Genomic DNA, 17,150 nt, shown 5'->3' on the forward strand with positions numbered 1-17,150 from the left:
CACACCAGGCCTTGTCATCATATAGTCTGCCAATACAGACTACCTATTGTTAGCCACTAACAGTTTCCATTAACAGCTATTCAACCTCCCAACCAGATCGTTATCTACTCCTTTGTCTAAGTGTTGTTCTCTCACTTTGGACACTACCCCTAACTATCAGTTACTCCTTACCACTACCCCTCACCCTGTCTTCGCCATATAAACTTGCATTTTCCTAGCTACCATCAGTTCTGAGGAATGGTCAGCAAACCTGAAACATTAACTCTGATTTCTCTTCACAGTCGCTTCCAGAACAGCTTTTCCAGCAACTTCTGTTTTTGTTTCTGACTCACAGCATCTGCAGTTCTTGTGGGTTTTATTTCCTAAATTGAGATAGCAGACTACAGGTAGTACAAAAGACAAAGTATTACAGATGCTGGATTCTGAAATTAAAACAGCAAAGTGCTGAACATGATTTGCCATTCAAGTAGCAACTGCGAAGCAAAATACAAAGTAAATATTTCTGCTAAATTACCTTTCATCAAAACTGAAAAAGTTGGAGATTTAGCGACTTTTAAATTTATATAGGGATGGAGAGTGGAGAAAACAGAAGAAGAAGAGGTTAATTTAGGTTGGAAGGCAGGAATGAATAAATGAAAAGGCATTTTTTGTGTGTGTGAAGAGCAGAGGAATATAAGTATGTCATTCAGCCCCTTGAATCTACTCTGCCATTCTCTATCATGATGTAGAGGTGCCAGTGTTGGACTGGGTGGACAAAGTTAACAATCACGTAACCCCAGGTTATCGTCCAACAGGTTTATTTGGAAGTATTAGCTTTCAAAGCACTGTTCCTTCATCAGGTAGTTGTGGAGCAGCAACATAAGACTCAGAATTTGTAGCAAAAGACCACAGTGTCATGCAACTGAAATGATATATTGAACAAACCTAGATTACTGTTAAGATTTTCATCTTTTAGAATGGGTTGCAGGTTTTGGTCCATTAATATGTCAATCCCAGAACTTCTTTCAAGTCACAATCTCGAGATAACATAAGGTTTTATAAAAAGAGGTAACATTTCAGCTCAGACAATGCATTAAAGGTGTGAGGTTAGACTCTGCCTGTCTCCCAATCCCAATCAGACTGGTTCTATTTCCAAAGTAGGAACTTATAAAATGTTATCTGTTGCAAATGTTACAAATGCACACTCTCTCTCTCTCTCTCTCACACACACACACACACAGAGTCACGCGCACACACAGTCACGCGCGCACACTCACAATCTCACATACACACACACACTCTCTCTCTCTCTCTCTCTCCCACCCCCTCACATGCACGCAAGCACACACATATATAAGTCTATGGGGTGAATTCGCATTTGAAGAATTATTATTACAGATACATTCTATTTTGTTCTAAAAGCACACAATTTGCAGGCAGTCAATCCATGAACCATGTTATAAATTCTTACTTTGGAAATAGATCCAGTCTGGCTCAAGATTACGATACAGACAGACTCTAACCTCACACCTTTAATGCATTGTCTGAGCTGAGATGTCACTTTTTTTATAAAACTTTAAGTTATCTTGAGAATGTGACTTGAAAGAAGTTCTGGGATTTACATCTTAATGAATCAAAACCTGCAACCCATTCTAAAAGATGAAAAACTTAACAGCAATCTAGGTTTGTTCAATATAATGTTTCAGTTGCATGACACTGTGGGCTAAACTATAAATTTTGTGTCTTATGATACTGCTCCACAGCTGCCTGATGAAGGAGCAGTGCTCCGAAAGCTAGCACTTCCAAATAAACCTGTTGGCCTATAACCTGGTGTTAGGTGATTTTTAACTTCATTCTAAATGATGTTGATCATCTACATGACACTATATTCCTGTGCTATTCTCATTTTCTTTAATGTTGGCTAACTAGAAATTACTCAATCTCTCTCTTGAACTGGTGTAATGGTTGAGCTTCCATAACCTTTGAGATATGGAATTACAAAGGTGCACCACCCTCTGAATTAAGAAGTTCCTCCTCATCTCAGTTATAGACTCATTGAGATGTATAGTACAGAAGCAGACCTTTCTGACCAACTCATCTATGCTGACCAGATGTCCTAAATTAATCTAGTAATATTTGCCAGCATTTGGCCCATATGCCTCTAAACCCTTCCTATACATATAACCAATCAAATGCCTTTTAAATGTTGTAATTGTACCAGCTTCCATCGCCTCCTCCTTCCATACATGCACCACCCTCTGCATGGAAACGTTACCCCATAAGTACCTTTTAAATCTTTCCCCTCTCACCCTAAACGCTGCCCTCTAGTTTTGGACTCCTGTACCCTGGGGAAAAGACCTTGTCTATTCACCCTATCCATGCCCCTCATGATTTTATAAACCTGTATAAGGTCACCCCTCAACCTTCGACTTGACTTTTACTCTGAGACTGTATCCCTTCTTTGAATCCCCATAGACAGGGAAAACATCCTGCCTATTGTTTACCTGTGCTGAAAATGTGTTGCTGGAAAAGCGCAGCAGGTCAGGCAGCATCCAAGGAACAGGAGAATCGACGTTTCGAGCATCAGCCCTTCTTCAGAATTTTATAAATTTCTGAGATCACTTTTTACTTGTCTAACTTAAGAAAATAGAAATTGCGTGTGCTCACTCTCTGCTCCGAGGATAGTTCTACCAACTCAGAAATCATGAGGATGAACTCTGCTTCACTCCCTCAATAGCTAGGAAAGGTAAAGTTGCTATAGTCATATCAGACCATAGGGCTACTGTCTCATTAGAGAGAGATGACTGATGGTCACCACGTCTCAGACAAAAGGAGAGGTTGAGAAGGAGAGTCTTCATGTTAACCTCAGCCTATCCAGGAATTGACCCCACAATGTTGGCATCACTCTACATTGCAAATTGATCATCCTATTTATGGCAAGATAAAAGAGCATGGTAATGAGACAAAGAAAGATATAAAAAATGAAGTTGCAACAAAAACAGAGTGTACTGAACAAAACAAAACACAACACGTCTGGCAACATCTGTCAAGGGAAAAGCAGAGTTAATGTTTTGGGTGTTGTGACACTTGGTGAGGCCCATCAGAAAGACCCTGGTGAAGGGTCACTGGACTTGAAGCATCAATTCTATGTTTCTGTCTACAGATGCTGCCAGACCTGCTGTGTTTTCCAGGATTCTAAAATCTGTTTTAGATTTCCAGCATCTGCACATCTTTATTTATTGTGAAGTTGAGACCAGATGAGCTGGAAATGACAAAATCTGAGGCCCCAGTTTTGTTCCCAATGAAAAGAAATCCCAAATCTGCAAATCTGCTCTTTAAAATAGCTGCCCAATGCTTCTGACTTTCACTTTGCGAGTATGCCTTGGATACCTGGAAAGAGACTAAGATGGCACTCCCAGGTCAAACAGTGTGGAAAACGTGCCTCATGCTTGAGTACTGACAACATCTTTCATTCTCCATGCTCCATCTGCACTGTCAACTTACACTCCTCTACCCACATTCCATAGCCTTTCACAATACCAATTCCAACTTTGTCATATCTACACCTCCTCCATGCCACTTCAGACCCCTATATGCCATCAACACACTGGCATGGGCCTCCTATACCCCAATGTCAATCTATCCACTTCCCATGGATGCTCATACCCTATAATACCATAGTTATGACAATGGTCCTCCTTCCCTCATAGTCCCAACCACAACTCTTTGCCCATTCCTCTCCATGTCAACACGCCTATTATCTCGCATAAACATAATTATAGAGTATTAGAGATGTACAGCATGGTTACAGACCCTTCAGTCCAACCAGTCCATGCCGACCAGCTATCCCAACCCAATCTAGTCCCACCTGCTAATACCCAGCTCATATCCCTCCAATCCCTTCCGAATCATATACCCATCCAAATGCCTCTTAAATGTTGCAATTGTACCAGCCTCCACCACTTCCTCTGGCAACGCATTCCATACACGTACCACCCTCTGCGGGCAAAAGTTGCCCCTTAGGTCCCTTTTATATCTTTCCCCTCTCAGCCTAAACCTATGCCCTCTAATTCTGGACGTCCCAACCCCAGGGAAAAGACTTTGTCTATTTTTCCTATCCATGCCTTTCATAATTTTGTAAACCTCTATAAGGTCACCCCTCAACCCCCGACGTTCCAGGGAAAACAGCCCCAGCCTGTTCAGCCCCTCCCTATAGCTCAAATCTTCCAACCCTGGCAGCGTCCTTGTAAATCCTTTCTAAACCCCTTCAAGTTTTGCAACATCTTTCTGATAGGAAGGAGAACAGAATTACACGCAATATTTCAACAGTGGCCTAACCAATGTCCTGTACAGCCGCAACATGACCTCCCAACTCCTGTACTCAATACTCTGACCAATAAAAGAAAGCATATCAAACGCCTTCTTCACTATCCTATCTACCTGTGACTCCACCTTCAAGGAGCTATGAACCTGTACACCTGATCAGGTCCTGGGGATTTATCCACCTTTATGCATTTGAAGACATCCAGCACTTCCTCCTCTGTAATATGGACATTTTGCAAGGTGTCACCATCTATTTCCCTACTTTTTATATCTTCCATATCGTTTTCCACATTAATTACTGATGCAAAAATACTCATTTAGTATCTCCCCCATTTTCTGCGGCTCCACAAAAGGTCACCTTGCTGATCTTTGAGGGGCCCTATTCTCTCCCTAGTTACCCTTTTGTCCTTAATGTATTTGTAAATACCCTTTGGATTCTCCTTAATTCTATTTGCCAAAGCTATCTCATGTCCCCTTTTTGTCCTTCTGATTTCCCTCTTAAGAATACTCCTCGTGTCTTTATACTCTTCCAAGGATTCACTCGATCTATCTGTCTATACCATGCATATGCTTCCTTCTTTTTTCCTAACCAAACCCTCAATTTCTTTAGTCATCCAGCATTCCCTATACCTACCAGCCTTTCCTTTCACTCGAACAGAAATATACTTTCTCTGGATTCTTGTTATCTCATTTCTGAAGGCTTCCCATTTTACAGCTGTCCCTTTACCTGCAAACATCTGTCCCCAATCAGCTTTTGAAAGTTCTTGCCTAATACTGTCAAAATTGGCCTTTCTTCAATTAAGAACTTCAACTTTCAGATCTGGTCTACCCTTTTCTATCACTATTTAAAATCTAATGGAATTATGGTCGCTGGCCCCAAAGTGCTCTCCCACTGACACCTCAGTCACCTGCCCTGCCTTATTTCCCAAGAGCGGGTCAGGTTTTACACCTTCTCTAGTAGGTACATCCACATACTGAATCAGAAAATTTTCTTGCACAGTTAACAAATTACTCTCCATTTAAACTCTTAACACTGTGGTAGTCCCAGTCTGTTTGGAAAGTTAAAATCCCATATCATAACCACCCAATTATTCTTACAGATAACTGCGATCTCCTTACAAGTTTGCTTCTCAATTTCCCTCCGACTATTATGGGGTCTATAATACAGTCCCAATAAGGTGATCATCCCTTTCTTATTTCTCAGTTCCACCCAAATAACTTCCCTGGATGTATTTCCAGGAATATCCTCCCTCAACACAGCTGTAATGCTATCCCTTATCAAAAATGCCACTCCCCCTCCTCTTTTGCCTCCCTTTCTATCATTCCTTTAGCATTTGTATCCTGGAATATTAAGCTGCCAGTCCAGCCTATCCCTGAGCCATGTCTCTGTAATTGCTATGATATCCCAGTCCCATGTTCCTAACTATGCCCTGAGTTCATCTGCATTCCCTGCTCGGTCCCTTGCATTGAAATAAATGAAGTTTAATTTATTAGTCCTTCCTTGTCCATGCCTGCCCTGACTGTTTGACTCGTTTCTGTTCTCAACTGTACCAGTCTCAAATTGATCTCTTTCCTCACTATCTCCTTGGGTCCCACCCCCTCACCTTACTCGATTAAATCCTCCCGAGCAAGTATGTTCGTCCCCTTCCAATTTAGGTGCACACCGTCCTTCCTTTGCAGGTCACTTCTACCCCAAAAGAGATTCCAATGGTCCAAAAATGTGAATCCTTCTCCCACACACCAGCTCCTCAGCCATGCATTCATCAGCTCTATCCTCCTATTCCTGCCCTCATTAGCTCGTAGCACTGGGAGTAATCCAGATATTATTCTCAAGGACCTCCTTTTTAAATTCCTGCCTAACTCTCTGTAACTTCCCTTCAGAATCTCAACCTTTTCCCTTCCTATGTCATTGGCTCCAGTGTGGACAATGACCTCTTGCTGGCCCCTCTCCCCTGTGAGAACATTCTGCACCCTCTCTGAGACATCCTTGATCCTGGCACCAGGAAAGCAACACACCATTCTGATTTTTCACTGCTGGCCACAGAAACATCTGTCTGTACCTTTGGCTGGAGAGTTCCCTGACACAATTGATCTCTTGGAAGCTGATTTACCCCTCGTTGCATTAGAGCCAGTCTCAATACCAGAAACTTGGCTGTTTGTGCTATGTTCCCCTACATTTTCCAAAACAGCATACTTGTTTGAAATGGGTATAGCCACAGAAGGCTCGTACACTAGCTGCCTACCTCTCTTACCTTTCCTGGAGTTACCTCATCTATGTGATTGTATCTGAGACATTCCCCCCTTCCTAGAACTGCCATCCATCACATAATGTTGCTGTTGCAAATTCCTCTGATACGATTCACAATCAACAGCATTTATTGCAGATAAAATCCATAGTGACCCTTAAACTCTCTTTCAACTCCCACATCTGACAAGAAGCGCACATTACTCTACTAAAGGCCATTTTTGCTCCTTCACAATCTACAGACCCAGAAAATAACACCGTCTTATTCCTCTACCAAACACTGCCATAGGTTAAATTAATAGTTATGGCTTCTATTTTAAGTTTAATCAAGAGACATATCTCAAAAAACATATAATCAAGAAAGAACCCACTCTACGCACTACTGCAGACTTTCTGTAGGTCACACTTAAAAAACAATCTGCTTCTGTGCTCGTAACTTCACCCAAAAGGTTCCTCCAAGATCAATTGTGAATTTCACTGTTTGTTCATTTTCCCAGATGCACTCCGATGTCCAGCGAGACATGAATTCAAACAGCAAAGGCAATAACCGTGCAGGACCTGATGAAAATAAAATTATCAGTTTATTTATGATGACACTATTGGAAAAAAAACACTCATTGATACAAAAATATTAAATATATTGAATTTGCTTTATCTAATCCCTTATGAAAACAACATTTCACTTAAGGGTAGATCCCCCAATCCATTATGTTAACAAATATTTCTCTTCAATTAACAACTGGAGCTGTCTATCAATAGACACCTGATTGTAAAATGACAATTTGGAGAAATAGGCACAATTCGTATAATGGTTTTGTGTGACCAGACAGTCTGAGATATCTAGCACTTGTTTTAACTTCCACATGTCTTTTTCAGACCAGTTCCTTGAAATCTTTGACAGCCCTAATGGTTTATATGCTTTTTATGCACAAGTCATACCTTTTCACAGTCACAAAAGGTGCTTTACCTTTACACAGCACCAGAGATCCGGGTTCAATTCCCCCCTCAGGCCACTGACTGTGTGGAGTTTGCACATTCTCCCTGTGTCTGCGTGGGTTTCCTCCGGGTGCTCTGGCTTCCTCCCACAGTCCAAACATATGCAGGTTAGGTGAATTGGCCATGCTAAATTGCCCGTAGCGGTAGGTGAAGGGGTGAAATGTAGGGGAATGGGTCTGGGTGAGTTGCACGTCAGTGTGGGCTTGTTGGGCCGAAGGGCCTGTTTCCACACTGTAAGTAATCTAATCTAATGGATGTCTAAATTCTCCCAATTGGATGCCTCACTTCCACCAAAAGTATCCTGGGACCAGATCCAAAGGTGTCCCTCACCTGTCCAAAAAAGAGAAATAAAGAATATTCCTTCAATTGTCTCCTCTCACACCCCTTGCTTAACCATACAATCTCATACCCCACCAATACTAATCTGTACAAGCTAATGACCTCCACACATTTCCACAGGTCCTCATTCCTGAAGAAGGGCTCATGCCCGAATCATTGATTCTCCTGCTCCTTGGATACTGCCTGACCTGCTGTGCTTTTCCAGCAACACATTTTCAGCTCTCATATGTTCAAACCCAGCAAAGCCCCTCTACTGAAACACATGGTGCCATCTACCATCTTTCCTGATGACACCTGACAGAATCTCTGAAGAGGTGTCACTGAACCATGTGTTGAACTTCTTCAACATCTGTGACATCTATAAGTTTGTTGTGGTGACCAACAAAGACCCTTGCACAGCTCTTGGTTTGCAGAGTGAACAGTTCGTCTTTAAATCAACGAGGTAAAAACCTGATGAAGGGCTTTTGCCCGAAACGTCGATTTCAAAGGTACTTGGATGCTGCCTGAACTGCTGTGCTCTTCCAGCACCACTAATCCAGAAGAAAGTTAGCCTTTAAATATGTGTCAGAGCATACAACCCTAGAAGACCTTGTCAGAAGTAAGAAATTCCTGCTTGCTTGCCCCATACAATTCACCATCACTTGTGTAATATCTTGCTTACATATATAATGCAGTGAAAAGCATGTGCAAGCTAACTTATCCAGACTATGGTAGAACTGATGACATTTAACATGTTTGACATCATACTTTAACTTCACAATGGAAAATGCTGGTATATGTTGGTCCTTTTCAGATGCCATTCACTTGTAATAATTCCCAGATTTGGGAAACTAAGACATATAGGATACTAATCACCAGAGCAAAGGCTGACTACAGGATAAGAACACCTTCAAGAATGAAGAGAACAAGATCCATTCATGGGTAGAGATAAAAGAAAGATAATTGTATAAAAGTCCAAAAGTCTAACAATGGCTTTGTAAAAGTTTCTACTTCTGCCTCTTAAACCTTTTAATAATAATTTTTTAGATTATATTCACTCCTCTTTATTATAACATAATATGGCTTTCTGTAGGATATCCAGTTTTATACTTCATTCAATGCAAATGTTTAACACTATCTTTATCAGAAGCACATAGTAAAATTTTACTTTTTTTTCCCTTTCTCAGGAAGCTATCATTAACTGCCTACAGAAAAGATACTCGGACCAACAGATATACACCTATGTTGGGGATATTTTAATTGCTTTGAACCCTTTCCAGGACCTACCTATTTACACTCCAGAGGTAAGACAGAATTTCTAATATGCTGACTAAGATTTTGAAAGTTTGATCTTGGTTTTTCTTCAACCTGGATTTTCGACAAAGATTGGGTATACCCAAATTATTGCATGCATTTTCTTTCACTCTTTAAATTCATGTCATTTACTGAATAATAAGTTGCAGCATTTCTCACTGGAAAAAAAATGGAATCCAAAAGCAGTTTTCAACTGTGAAGCTATGGGAACTGAACTGCACCATAATGACATAACAAGTTTATTTTGCGAGTAGCTGAACAACTGAAATCAAGAAATTTCCTGATGTTGCTCCTAAGCTCTGCATATGAGCTGACTTCATTGAGATGATGATAGGAATGCTACAATTATTTGAATTACTGGCACAGTATAATGGCCCATACTGCAAGTGAATATTTGTGGACAGTAAATTCTGATGAGATTGAAATTAGATGTAACAGCTCACCTTCCAAATAATTTGCTAATATCTAATGCTGATCGTGTTGAAATAAAAAAGCAAAATGCTGCAGATGTTGGAAATTTGAAATTAAAGCAAGTGCTGGGAAAACTCACTAGATAGTGGGGTGGGTGGGGCACATCAATAAAGTTAAAAAAGCACTGTTAATGTTTTGAGTTGCATGATTCTTTGGGTTTCAAAGATGAGTCAGTCAACTCGATACTAATGCTGGGCCGGACTATCCACTCCCTAGAAATAACAGGAAGGGTAAATAATGGGGGGTGGGTGGATGGAGATGGTTGGCACCAGAAATGTACTCATCCCCTTCCTACCACCTCAGCAATCAAGTTCTGGGTGGATAGGTCAATAAGCATCCTTCCTGACTCCCATCAATTAAGGCCCAAGAGTCATCAATTAACAACCATTTAAAGATCTCCAAGCTCCACATGCCTGATCACCAATCTTCCTGGCAGGGAAGAAAAATGGCTTCATACCTGACAGAGATCAAAGTGCCTGACAGCCATGTTGGTGGGAGGGGCCTCCATTTGCTCCTGTAAAGGGACAATTGGGGGGTGTGGAAGAGAGCAGGAGAGTGACTGCTTAAAGCCACCTGTAGTGAATGGAATCAGATGAACCTTATTAATTATGAGATCCTTGATTGGGGTTGTTAACCTGGGCCAATCAGGGAGCCCTTCTGACAGGCGATTCAGAACCTCCTCACTTAAGGGACTGACTAGCCATTTGAATACAGAACTGGCTTGAAGGTAGAAGACAGAGGGTGGTGGTGGAGGGTTGTTTCTCAGACTGGAGGCCTGTGACCAGTGGAGTGCCACAAGAGTTGGTGCTGGGTCACTACGTTTCATCATTTATATAAATGATTTGGATATAAACGTGGGAGGTACAATTAGTAAGTTTGCAGATGACACCAAAATTGGAGGTGTAGAGGACAGCGAAAAAGGTTACCTCAGATTACAACAGGATCTTGATCAGATGGGCCAATGGGCTGATGAAGTTTAATTCAGATAAATGTGCGGTGCTGCATTTTGGGAAAGCAAATCTTAGCAGGACCTATACACTTAATGGTAAGGTCCAAGGGAGTATTACTGAACAAAGAGACCTTGAAGTGCAGGTTCATAGCTCCTTGAAAGTAGAGTCGCAGGTAGATAGGATAGTGAAGAAGGCATTTGGTATGTTTTCCTTTATTGGTCAGAGCATCGTGTCCCGGAGTTGGGAGGTCATGTTGCAGCTGTACAGGATGTTGATTAAGCCACTTTTGGAATATTACATGCAATTCTAGTCTCTTTCCTAAGGGAAGAATGTTGTGAAAGTTGAAATGGTTCAGAAAATATTTACAAGAATGTTGCCAGGGTTGGATGATTTGAGCTATAGTGAGATGCTGAATAAGCTGGGGCTGTTTTCCCTGGAGTGTTGAAGGCTGAGGGGTGACCTCATAAAGGTTTATAAAATCATGAGGGGCATGGATAGGATAAATACACAAGGTCTTTTCTTTGGTGTGGGATAGTCCAGAACTAGAGGGCATAGGTTTAGGGTGAGAAGGGAAAGATATAAAAGCAACCTAAGGGTCAACATTTTCAGGCAGAGGGTGGTGCATGTATGGAATGAGCTGCCAGAGGAAGTGGTGGAGGCTGGTACAATTGCACCATTTATAAGGCATTTAGATGGGTATATGAAAAGGAAAGATTTAGAGGGATATGGGCCAAGCGCTGGCAAATGGGACTAGATTAGGTTCGGATATCTGGTTGGCATGGATGAGTTGGACTGAAGGGTCTGTTTCCGTGCTACACATCTCTATGACTCTATGACTGCAAACTGGCTGGCCATAACCAGTGTGCTGTGCACATGCAAATAAAGGGTGACTTGCTGATAGGATACCGACCTCTGTGTAGTTATTTCACCACCCCTATCTATGTCTGCAACTTCCTAATCTTCTTCATCCTGTAATCCTAAATCTGCGATTTCCCACCCCAGTAAAAACTCACTATTTCACTGGTTCCGGTCTTCATTGACTCTTTGCAGCTCTCAGAGGTTGCTAGCCTATGAATAGGCTGGTATCTTCAGATGGTGTGGAAAATCTCTGGCGCAGCCCTGGTCATTGCTTAAATGTCAGATTTCTGTTTCATTGTTGGGCTTTCTCACCTGAACAGGTAGGGGCTTATTCATTTTTTAAAAACATCTGCTGCCACACAATGCAAGAAAAATTAAATCCCAGCCTCTGTTTATCTCTGCACAGATGATGCATGACCTGCTGGGTTTTGTTTTCAACACATTGTACTTTTACTTTCGTTGAGCTCGCTGACTTGGGCAAAGTTTTACAATATGCATTGTAACCTAGCTGCTGTAAGTCAATGGTTTTTGAAAATGATCGAAATATTGGCAAAGAAATAAAACTGCATCTAAACTGTCAAAAATGTTAGATTTATACAGCATTTTATTACATTCCAAAGAAATATCCCAAACTTTTCATGCGATCGATTAAGTTTAATTGTAATCACAATGAAAGATGAATAATAGTAGAATAAATTAATCCTTGAAAGAGGTGGAATGAATTGTATGTGTCACCATGAGATGTGATAATCTTTGTTCAATAATTTTTCTGACAGGCTAACTTTTTTTTTCCCCCACAGTTTTCTAAGCTTTATCATGGTGCCAGGCGTTGCTCAAATCCACCACACATTTTTGCCACTGCAGATGCTGCGTATCAAGGAATGGTAACTTTTAGCAAAGATCAGGTGAGAGTATGATTGACTGGTAACATTGACATTATTAAAATGTAAATTAACTATAGCTCTGCATACACACAATAAGCAACTGCAATTAAAGATCCAGTGGGCTAGGGAGAATGAAGAGGCGAAAGAAATTAAAAAGTTAGAAGTTTTTACTGGAGGAATTAAGGGCAATGAAAATTGATATATCCCTAGGATATCATGGTCTTCATCACAGTATATTGAAGGATGTGGCTTTGAAGTTAGTCAATGCAGTTATGATTATCTTCTAAAATTCTATGGATTCTGGAATAATTCCACCTTTTAAGAATGGAACAAGAGAGAAAGTGGAGAACTACAAACCTATTCACCTTACAAGAGTGGCAGGGAAAAAGAATTGAATAAATAGACATTTGAATATTTAATGATCTGATTCGGTATAGTCAGCATGGATTTGATTGTGGGAAGTTGTGTTTCATGAACTTGTTGGAGCTTTTGAAGACGTTACTGATGAAATTGATGAAATGATGGACTTGGTGCATTTAGATTTTCAGAAGGCTTTTAATAAAGTTTCCCACAGGAGGTTAGTCAGAAAATTATAGATGAGATAAAAGGAGATGTAATGCATGGATTAATGATTGGCTAATGGACAGAAAACAGAGGAATAAATGGGTCAATTTTACACTTGAATGCTGTTACTTGTGGGATACATCAGGGATAATTTCTTGAGCCCCAGCTATGTACATTTTCACTAAGCCCTTACACTTGCTGTCGTGATGTTGCATGTGTGACACATAGCTTGCATCTTCTGCCTTTTAGTAGAAACCACTCCCACTGACTGCATTTTAGTATAATTCTCTCCACCTTTCCTTTACCTAAACTACTCTCAAATCATGCCATCTCTTCAACCTTTTACCTCTCCTCCTCCTGAATTGTTGATACCCACAACCTTTCCCTGTTTATGAGCCTCCCCTTCTCCATTTCTAATTTGTTTGACCACTCCCTCTTTCTCGGTGCTTCCCTTATTCCTCATTCTCTCAGGCAGCTTGACCTGAAAAATTCACATTGGCTTTGATTCTCCATCAGCAAAGCCATGGGAAATCAGCTAGTTTTCTGTATTTGTTCAATTAAATTTTAGTGGTGAAACACCTGCCAGACCTACAACTTAAAATGTCAGACTGATCATTTTGCAGCTGTGTTCCAGCCCAGCTGCTTCCTGACCTGTCCATCCTCAGTGGTATACTGGAACGTAGCAGCTTGAAAGGCCTCCTATGTATAACTTTCACTTCATCAGATTCAAAGACAAACTGAAGAGAATTGGAGACTGATTAGGATAGTGAATCATCTCCCAGGCTGGTTGGTTGCTTTATTTATTTAAAAAGTTAAAAGGCCCAAAAAGGAATAAAAACTAATCAAATTCCCATTTAATTTATTTAGATAATGAAGCTTGTTTTACAGGGTTTATGAAAAAAATGCTATAATTGGATTTTCCAATAATGCATATACCTAACAATTTTATGAGATAGAAAGGACAGTGAAAGTTCTGGGACTCGGTCTTTCAATTACTCTATGCCAGGAATCATAAAACCCATTTTTTAAACTCTTGGGCTCTTTGGAATTCCTGTCTCATTTTGCTGATAGCAGTCTTACTCAGACTTTGAAAATTATTTCTAACATTTTTCTCTTTTTTGATTAGATACATTTTCCAAGTTACAGCTTTTCAGAGAGCATTAAAAATAACTGAAATTGCTGTGAATACATTATATGCGTTATGGTATAAACTCCTTGAGCAATTTAAAGGGAGCAGATTAGGACTAAGTTGACATGGAAGAGGTCCTTGTCCCTCAAATATGGTGCAGTATTGCTTTTATATACATATGCTGTTGATAGACCCCACCATTCTACATATCAGAAAAGGAGGCTCACTATCCATTCTTCATCAGTGAAACCTTTCCATCCAGGTCAGAGTCTGCTTATGAAATCTGTGCAGCAACTATGGATATGTATAAGACCCCTTTAGCAGAGCTGCAGTTGTGTCTCAGTTTTGGCATGAGTGAACATGAAGTTGGAAACATTCATTTGCAGAGTGTGATTCTTGTAGTGCTGCCAGACTTGGGTTACAGTAGATTCCCTACAGTGTGGAAACAGGCCCTTCAGCCCAACAAGTCCTTCAAAGAGTAACCCACCCAGACCATTTGCCTCTGACTAATGCAACTAACACAATGGGCAATTTAGCATGGGCAATTCACCTGACATGCACATCCTTGGACTGTAGGAGGAAACCCGTGCAGACACAGGAGAATGTGCAAACTCCACACAGACAGTTGCCCAAGGCTGGAATTGAACCTGGATCCCTGGCGCTGTGAGGCAGCAGTGCTAACCACTGTGCCACCAGGAGTAGGCAGGGCTATTTGATTTGATTTGATTTATTATTGTCACATGGACCTAGGTACAGTGAAAAGTTTTGTTTTGTGTGTAGTACAGGCAAATCATACCATACAAAATGCTTTCGAGTAATAAAACAGCGCAAAGAGTACAATGTTACAGTTATCGATAGAAGTTGCACAGAGAGTGAGAACAGCATTAAATTTAAAATTTGAGAGGTCCGTTCAGAAGTCTAATAAGAGCAGTCTGAGTGGTGCTATTCAATGATATTAATGAAGAGTGTCTCACAGGCTGTGGCATTTCTTGCTCCCCAGTGAATTGATGTAAGTCGCCTGAGCATTGCTATGTGAACACATTTCTCCCCCTAGCTGTTCGAGAGTTTGGCATGTAACGTGAATAGTTAGATTGTTCTATTCAAATTTACCACATATTGATAACCTTATGTTACCTGGTTATTTGAAGCATCCAATCACTTTCATGATTTGGGCTTGGATATTTTGGTTACTGCACACAATGTTGAACCTGGGTCCCGTCAAGCATGGTACACAGCCATCTTTTGGGAAGGATGCACAAAAGTGCAAATGGACTAATCCTACTCCAGTTAGCTCCAGTAGCACATTGTTAGTCAAAAATGAAGTTGAATTTGTAACTCCTGACGGGGACATGTGCAGAGGCAGCTAGATTTGCAATCTAATTTTGCCCCTAACTGTGCTGGTTCAACAGCTCCATTCCTGTCCCTGTGCTAGTTATCCAGAGGTGAGATTAAGGGTTATAAGGGATATCTGTTCATCGCAAGACGGTGGCCATTTAATCTTGTGAATAGCCTGTGAATGCCTTATATTGAGGTAAAGGGCATCCCCACCTGAAGTTAGCCTTTTCCCTACCTGCGTTCAACTACAGCCAAAGGTCACAATAGAACCTGGCTGGAAAAGCCTTTGTTAATTTCAAAATTGAACAATTTTGAGTAAAGATAACGTCCATTTTGCTGCACTCTTTTTCTCACTTATCTACTGTGATGTCTTGTTGTTGCTCCTAAGCTGAAGGTTCTCTTTTTGGCCTCCTGACCTTAGTTGTATGTTGATTTTAGCCTCCTGTTATTAGTTGGACAACCTTGAGAAAAATCACAGGTTCATGGTTGTTTCCACACAGTGACGTTTTCTGAACTTCATTTGGATCTCATGCCAGGATTTGAAGCACAAAGGAAAAATGCATTTTAAATCTATTTAAAAGCTCTAAATGTACCCTACATTTAGCTGGCCATATATCTTCAAATTTCAGCATAACTTTGTCTGGTACATTGAAAGATTCTGTAGATGAATTAACCTCACAAAATTATAGATAGTCAATTCATTGAACAGTTGACTAATTTTGCATCAGGAATTGAGCATTTAAATCTCGAGGTAGTCTGCACTAAAAAAATTATTAAAATAATGAGTTGTGCTGCAAATTCATTCATAAAATATTCAGATGGTGCTTTCATAAAATTCTGATTCAAACCAATTGGGATTATTAAGATAGCATTGTTACATTAACAATTTGTTTTGAAATTTTACGATTTTTCTGCTTATTATTGTGGTTCTGTTCGCCGAGCTGGGAATTTGTGTTGCAGACATTTCGTCCCCTGTCTAGGTGACATCCTCAGTGCTTGGGAGCCTTCTGTGAAGCGCTTCTGTGATCTTTCCTCCAGCATTTATAGTGGTTTGTCTCTGCTGCTTTCGGTCGTCAGTTCCAGCTGTCTGTTGCAGTGGTTGATATATTGGGTCCAGGTCGATGTGCTTATTGATTGAATCTGTGGATGAGTGCCATGCCTCTAGGAATTCTCTAGCTGTTCTCTGATTGGCTTCTACTATAATAGTAGTGTTGTCCCAGTCAAACTCATGTTGCTTGTCATCTGCGTGTGTGGCTACTAAGGATAGCTGGTCATGTCATTTCGTGGCTAGCCTTAGTATCCACACACGCAGATGACAAGCAACATGAGTTTGACTGGGACAACACTACTATTATAGTAGAAGCCAATCAGAGAACAGCTAGAGAATTCCTAGAGGCATGGAACTCATCCACAGATTCAATCAATAAGCACATCGACCTGGACCCAATATATCGACCACTGCAACGGACAGCTGGAACTGACAACCGAAAGCAGCAGAGACAAACCACTATAAATGCCGGAGGAAAGATCACAGAAGCGCTTCACAGAAGGCTCCCAAGCACTGAGGATGTCACCTAGACAGGGGACGAAACGTCTGCAACACAAATACCCAGCTCGGCGAACAGAACCACAACAACGAGTACCCGAGCTACAAATCTTCTCACAAATTTTCTGCTTATTTTGTAAGTTACATTTTTATGATGAACACTGTTTCTGTTGGATTTAGATGTTTATCCAGCAGTTTAGAGAGAATATTGTAAAGTTCTGTGTGCCTTATTTGCAAA

The 17,150-nt window shown here is 40.7% G+C and overlaps 1 protein-coding gene across 7 annotated transcripts in view; it reads left to right on the forward strand.

Moving 5' to 3' along the window:
* myo3b (myosin IIIB) overlaps positions 1 to 17,150 on the forward strand; it is a 586,128-nt gene that overhangs the window by 203,725 nt on the left and 365,253 nt on the right. For all 7 annotated transcript variants that reach the window (XM_072579295.1, XM_072579293.1, XM_072579296.1 and 4 more), the window contains 2 exons: positions 9,049 to 9,165; positions 12,255 to 12,359. In XM_072579295.1, the coding sequence (XP_072435396.1) occupies positions 9,049 to 9,165; positions 12,255 to 12,359 (222 nt within the window). The remainder of the gene's footprint in view (positions 1 to 9,048; positions 9,166 to 12,254; positions 12,360 to 17,150) is intronic.

This window comes from Chiloscyllium punctatum, chromosome 10, assembly GCF_047496795.1.
Source record: "Chiloscyllium punctatum isolate Juve2018m chromosome 10, sChiPun1.3, whole genome shotgun sequence".
NCBI classification, from domain to species: Eukaryota; Metazoa; Chordata; class Chondrichthyes; order Orectolobiformes; family Hemiscylliidae; genus Chiloscyllium; species Chiloscyllium punctatum.